Genomic DNA, 7076 nt, shown 5'->3' with positions numbered 1-7076 from the left:
CCAGGCAGGCCGCGGGGCGAGGAGGTGATGGGGGCCGAGCTGCGGCGCGACGACATGGCGGAGGAGGCGGGGGTCATCCGCGACGCCGTGGCCTTCCGGCTCGTGGAGCACGTGCTCCAGTCCGTGCGGATGGTGCGTCGTAGCTCCAGCAACCTTTTGTTCTCTGTTTGCATATATTTTTTTTAATCCGAGTGACGCGAGACCGGCGATTCCTGCGGATGCCGTGATTAGGGGAAACGCTCGTTTGTTTGCTGGATCGTTAGCCTCGAACATTCGCGTTTTAGCTTGAATCGCGCTCGCTAGTAATTTGGCGTTTTAGCTGGTACTTTAGACCCTAAATTCCCCCCATTTGAGCGTCGGTTGCAATCAAGGAGCCGAAATAACTTAACTCCGTGACTTTAGAAATCAGTCAAAGCTATACAGTCTCCTATCTTACTGAAAAGCCCCCTTAAATTGGCAGTCCTATTGGGAAACCCCTCTGCCAACGAATGGTTTAGCACTTCAGGTATGGTACTATACTAAAGCATGCCTTGAAACAGAGGTAGGACATGACTTGCAAACTTCGGAGATGCTGTTATGGGTAATAATAATAATAATATAACTTTTACATAATGACCAAATGTGAGAATCTGTTGAACACGACCTGCGTTCAATTCATTGGAATGCTTAATGTCCAATTTGATGGTGTCATGATACTGACTTTTTAAAAAATTTAGTTGAAATTGCTGTTGTTACTCTCTGGAGGTCAGGCACGAGTAAAAATCTAATCTGATATACAGCTTCCACCTTCTTTCCTGGGACTGCTCGGGCAAAGGCAGAGCATGCAATGATTGTGAAGGCATATCCTTCCTATGTGGAGAAGACATGGGGGTTCTGGGACCTTCTGGAGTTCTGGACCCCATGATATACCTTGTTCACTTCTGTTGCGTGTATTGAAGTCAATTTGGGGAGCCAGGTGCTTGCGTTCATCCCTTACACATTCAGGCCATCCGTTGTGTACTATTGAGATCAAAGATAATAAATGCATTTGTTTACCATTTTATAAATAATGCATTTCTTCAGAATAATATCGAGACATCTAGTAATGGGTTCAAGTTTGAGATTCAAGGCTGTTATTGAAGATGTGAGAGACTATGCCAGATGGGTGAGAGTTTGTATAATTGTAAGGTGATTATTTTCCTATGGATGCATTTTTTTGAGTGCCAATTTCAATTTGTGGGTTAGGCAGCAGGGCGCATGTTATTTCTTCTATTCGTACCTGAAAATCACCAAGGAGCTTCCAGATGTCGCATGTTTCTGCCAGCGAACAATTAGATTTATTCAGCCTAAGGCATTACCTTTTTTTGGAAGTACTTAATATTTCTGTAGATATGCATTTTATGGAGGACTGGCATAAGTCCATAACCGACTCACTAGATAGAACTATACTTATGTTGTTTATGGGCATTCTTTGAAATTCTTTCCTGTCTGACCGCTTATTGAGTAATTTCTTCAATCTGATCTTATTGCGGCATATATGCATTCTACCGAGAGTGACTATCGCATTCTATCGAGAGTGACTGTCATACTGTACTCGCTGGAGATACAACCTTGTTATTTATGGGTGATTTATGTTGTGAAAACCCGTTCCTGTCCTCACTCTGCTTATCGAGTAATTCACCCGCTAGCTTGATCCCATACTAGAGGAGTCCATTCCGGCCATGGTTTTTGTCGTGTGCCATCAATCAACAATATATATCTCAAGAATGCCTTTTGAACCGTTCACACCCTTTATCTTTGATTCAGGAGCCGTTTCTAGTTGACCCGCGTGATATGGAGCAATATGAGAAGATGTTAAAAACTCTAGACACTAGCAAGAGAAAGAGTGCCGACGATGAGGCTTTGTATGTGGTAAGACATTGATCTTGTTAGTCTATCCTACCATTTTTTGTACTTGACATCACTTCTGATAAAATGCACATATTGCCTATTTTTCCAGACATATTTGAAGGCATTGTCAGATGCAGTATCCAAAATAGACATCATGTACCATCATTCACTTTTGAACAATGTAATCTCATATTGACTACTTACTCTTACATCTCCATTTGGTTTGTCGAGTTGGATCTCATCACAAAAAAACATCCATTTCAGATATTTAGCGTCCGCATCTGGTACTTGCAAAGAGATACAATGGTTGCTTTATTGGACCTATTAACCAGATTGGTATTCTTCTAATAGCACTTACATTGTTTCCTGCATGATCTGCTTATGAGTGTCTGTAACTAATTGATTATTTGTCCATCCAGGCTGCAGTGGCAGATCAGTATCTCAGAGAATGTTTGCAGGTGCTTGTGAACAACTTTACTCCGCCTATTGTTGGTGAACGCAATGAGGTGCCTCCATGGGCAGTCTCGAGGAAGAAGGATATTTTTTCTTATCTGTGTGAGAGTTTGAAAACGATCTCCGACACCGTACCCTTAGCACCAAGGATGTTAAGGGATATAATAGATCGGAGTATGCCGAAGTTATTCGATAACAAAGCTGTAAGTGTGAACTCTATAATATATTTTCTGTTTTCATCGTCCGTTGAGTTCTCTGAGTCGCTTCTCCTAATTAGCTTGAATTAATGCTAGTCAAACAACACACAAATGCTGAAAAGGGGTCTTGGTCTCCCCAGTTGACATCCTAGTTAACCATAAATCCTTAGATTCTACACGGCTACATCCTTTCAACAACACTGCAGATTTTATTAAATATAAATGCCAATTTGCCATCATTTTAGCTTCTGTATGTTTGTGCGATGACCTTATCTTGAAAGCTTCTTCTATATCAAGTGATAGTTGGCATTTGACTACTTGGCCTATCAGCTTTTGTTGACAATTTATGCTTCCTGATTTTTTTCACTTATATGCTGACAATTTAGCCGACGACTTTGCTCATTATTCATAGAGCATCATTTCTTACTTTCTGGTAATGCCTTTTGCAGAAGATGATCTCGTTTGTCGAGTGCATGTTGGGACTAGATACTGACAGAATGGGGGATCTTATCGGAGCTATTTTGCTGGCCAAAGTTGTTGATCTTCTTACAGAATTGGATGTATGCTTCTTTTTTCACTACTAGTCTACCTTGCAAGGTCTCAACTGATTCTTGACCTCGTTAGTTGATTGGTGAACTTTTCAGGTTAATATAACCTGGGAAGATATTCTTCAAGAGGAACATGACAAAGGTATATTTGAAATGGAACTTGAAGATTTGGATGCCGATGATGATGGGGATGGCTTTGGACAAGCAGGAACAAAGGTTTGGGAGCTATACTTAAAATTTCTGCCTAACTAATCGAGTAGTTTTATAAAAAAATTGCCAACTTGAACTCTGATTTTGTTGTTTAGGTCTGTTTTGGAGGAAATGCATGTGCTGAAAAGCTTGATGGTTTAATGGTTGTTGTATGTGAGCACCTGAAGTCATTAGATCGTCAGTGCCTATATAAGGTGAGTATGTGCTATGCAGTTTATCCAGGTCTTTGCAGAAAAAAAATCTGTTGTCATATTTTAGCATCCCTAATTTAATTCTTCCACTCGCTCCAGTTCACGAGCAAGTGGCGTTTTGGACATATCTTCAGTCAAACTTTTGAAGATTTGACTGCCAGTATTGATTTAAATACTCCCTCCATGTCAAAATATAAGACATCTTTTAGGCTAGTTTAGCCTACAAAAACGTCTTATATTTTGGTACAGAGGTAGTACATTGGAAACATGAAAATCATATGTATATATTTGTCTCAAAAAGTAGCTCTAAAATATTGTAGTTTTATAGGGTCTTATGCATATACGCTAGTAGAAATTAGTGGTCAACGCTAAAAAAGGAAATTAGTTGTCATAGTTAAATCTTGAAGACCGTGTCAATGTCCAAAACGCCATCCTTTTTTTGTGAACTTAAGGGAGTAATAAATAAGGAAATTAACTGTTAAAGCTGAATGTTATTTTTTTTGTATTTGTCACTTCTCATGTTCTTTTTTGAACTGGACAGGAATTTGTCATTCTGAAAACTATATTTCGAGCATCTCTGCTGAGAGTCCACAGATCAAAATTTGCCCAGGTCAGGATTCACTGTTATTTGGTGTATGTGTAAACTAGATTCACCGGGCTTTCATGATCGTATTGAGTTTTATTCACCTTCATGTTTTCTCAATTGCTTATCGCTTCACCTTCCTTTTAATTTGGCTTTGCCTGCCGTTGTTTGCAGTTTATCATGTTCTATACCTGCTCACTGGATCCTAAAACCCTTGGTGAGGATTTTGCTGTTTTTCTTACCGACATTGTTACGGAGAAGAAAGAGGATCCAATTTCAAGGTATGTCTTAGCATGTGAGGCATACACTGTATGCACATCACTTCTATTTATATGTCATGTGTTATAGCTGTGATCACAACTTGCTTTACATGTGATGATTGGTAGAATCTTTGGTTTGTCGCCACACTTTGCTTCACTCATGTTTGGCTTTTTGACAATCCTGGCTGGTGTTTGCATTGTGACAACAGTTGTGGCGATCCACACTTCTTGGATCTTCCAACCACCTGTCATAGACATGGCTTTTTGCCAAGTTGCAACAAATTTGGCAGGAAGTGTTTACATAGACAATTCATAATACACCCCTCATATTTTCTGTTGCTACAGTGTAGTATAGTCTGTTATGATTCCGATTTATAGCCTAAGCTTTTGTACGGGTTGAAGAAGCACTAATTACCACTTATGTTTTGAAGTGCAGAATGTCTGCAGTTTCATATGTTGGAAGCTATTTGTCTCGGGCAAGGTTTATTTCTGCTGATACGGTTGTTACTATACTCAAAAAGTGGGTGCCCTCTAGAAATTCATCTATTTATGACTTGCCTGATGTTTGTTCTGAGATCTGAAAGTAACTTTATTTGCTTTACACAGATTAGTAGATTGGTGCGTTGACTATTGTGACCATCAGAGCAAGAGAGAGGCCACACCGATTCCAAATCATCAATTATTTTACGCGACCTGCCAGGTTAGTTATGCCATTGTGTTTCTTTAATGACATTGATTGTGGGGGGGTGGGGGGGGGGTCTCTGGTCGCCAAATTTGTGTGCTACACAAGGTTGTCAGAATCGCGATTCTATTGTACGATTCTACGACTTTACGATCCAAACTAAGCCCTCTGATTCTACGATTTTGGTTCATAGAATCTACGTTTTTATGATCCTGGTAGTTAAGATTCTACGATTTGCGATCCTGCCATCAGACTTCCGATCCGATTCAGAATCACGATTCTGACAACCTTGGTGCTACATACATTTATTGTTAGTACTCCCTCTGTTCACTTTTATAAGGCCTTGAAGACATTTCAGACAGTGTGCAAAGCAGTCCATTTTCAGTTGTCTGAAATGACTTGCAAAAGTGAACGGAGGGAGTAAGTGTTTTTCCAGTATTTTCATCACTCTCTCTAAGCATTTATTTTCATATATTTCTTAATCTGCAGGCTGTGATGTATGTCCTTTGCTTTCGCTTGAGATCTATTATGGATTATCCAAATCTTAAATCAGATCTGTTTCACATGCCTTTTGGATTTCTGTTTCGCCACCGACTAGAACCTCTAAAGGTTTGTATGACATGCACTCTCTGCCTCCTTTGATAATATACCCTCTTTAGGTATCTCCATGAGTGGCTACATTTTGATGCTTGGAGTTATTAACTGGCAATACTATGCTATTTTGGCAATTCACAGTGTCCTTTGATATCCTAGGTGTGCTTGCCTTCAATAGTAAACGAGTTTCTGAGACAGGCCAAGGTTGCCGGATTGGTTGCTGCATTTGTGGATCCAGCAGCTGAAGATGCAATTGAATCTGATTTGTCCAGGACTTTTGGAGGAATCAATAGACTTGACATGTTCTTCCCATTTGATCCTTACCTGCTAAAAGAATCTGACAGGTTTGCACCACTGACTTTTTTTTTTACTTTTGAAGCCTACTACAGCGGCAATAAACCAACTGCTCTTTGCATTGTTTGTGCTCTGTTGATGGGAATGTCTAGCAAGCCATGTCATTGTTGGACTCCCCTTAGGCTTCAGAAGAAGAATTATACTTTGACAAAACTGTTTGGGATTTTAGTTTCTGTTATCTGTGTGGAGAACAGTCGTTTGCAGTGTATTGTTGGACTTGTCTAGCTAGTTGTCCTCGTTATACTCACAGTTTTGCTCCACCTGTGCCTGCAGATATATCCGTCCGAATTTCGAGTTCTGGTCCATGGTCAAGACAACGTATAGCGACGACACCGACGACGATGATGACGAGCTCGAGGACCTTGACGCCCCTGAGATGAATGTTGGCAGCTTGGATGATCATGTCGAGATAGATATCAACAGTGACGACGACGACTTGGAGTACTCGATGAACAAGATGTCTATAACCCCGCACCACTCTTTCTTACACCAGATGGCCATGGACAGCGACGGCGGCCTCAGCATGCCCGCGAGGATCAGACCTTCGACGAGCCCTCAGTCGCGGTGGGCCATGTCAGGAGATTCACCATAGATGGAAGAAACAGATTGATACTTGGGGCTGTACAAGGAGGGTATGACTGTCAAACTGATACGGGGCGCTTAGTTTGTAGTGGGGTCAAACAACCCATTCATTTGCAGTGTATTCAGCCCAAGTAGTTCGAAATTTTTGGGTTGAAAGTGTGAAGTACAGATGTTAGAAAACGTAGTTGAGTGGTTGTAAGATTATATATATACTGCCGCTAGGCTTGTATGAGTATGACGATCATGTTCTGATGTAGAACGGTTTGTCAACAGGTTCCCTCACTGGAACAACATCGGCATGAGCAGTGATATGTCCTGTTGATTTTTTGTGTGTGGTTGTTTTCGTTGTATGTACCTGTCCGTCCCATTATATAAGAGCGTTTTACTATTCGCCCTATAATATAAGAGCAGTGCAATTGCCTTTTCTTTTTACACATTTGGAATTTTGTAAATGACGCCAAGATTAATTTCATCAGGCAGATAGCAACATGGTGTAATAGTTATCAATGCGAATTATACGCACTTTGTTCGGGCTCTTTAGTCTTTGAATTAT

The 7076-nt window shown here is 40.6% G+C and overlaps 1 protein-coding gene across 1 annotated transcript; it reads left to right on the top strand.

The window, feature by feature from the left end:
* On the top strand, positions 1-6850 carry LOC125528552 (RNA polymerase I-specific transcription initiation factor RRN3-like; the record flags this gene model as incomplete). Its single annotated transcript, XM_048693003.1, is given in 15 exon segments — positions 1-132; positions 1786-1890; positions 1979-2050; positions 2134-2205; positions 2289-2525; positions 2969-3079; positions 3164-3283; positions 3373-3471; positions 4010-4078; positions 4226-4332; positions 4748-4831; positions 4918-5011; positions 5483-5602; positions 5747-5931; positions 6215-6850. Coding segments are annotated over 15 exon segments (1899 nt in total). The 3' UTR covers positions 6534-6850.
* Between the last annotated feature and the right edge of the window lie 226 nt (positions 6851-7076).

The sequence above is a fragment of the Triticum urartu genome, unplaced genomic scaffold (assembly GCF_003073215.2).
Source record: "Triticum urartu cultivar G1812 unplaced genomic scaffold, Tu2.1 TuUngrouped_contig_4950, whole genome shotgun sequence".
NCBI classification, from domain to species: domain Eukaryota; kingdom Viridiplantae; phylum Streptophyta; class Magnoliopsida; order Poales; family Poaceae; genus Triticum; species Triticum urartu.
The sequence above is the reverse complement of the archived record's forward strand: the minus strand, read 5'-3'. Positions and strand labels throughout refer to the sequence as shown.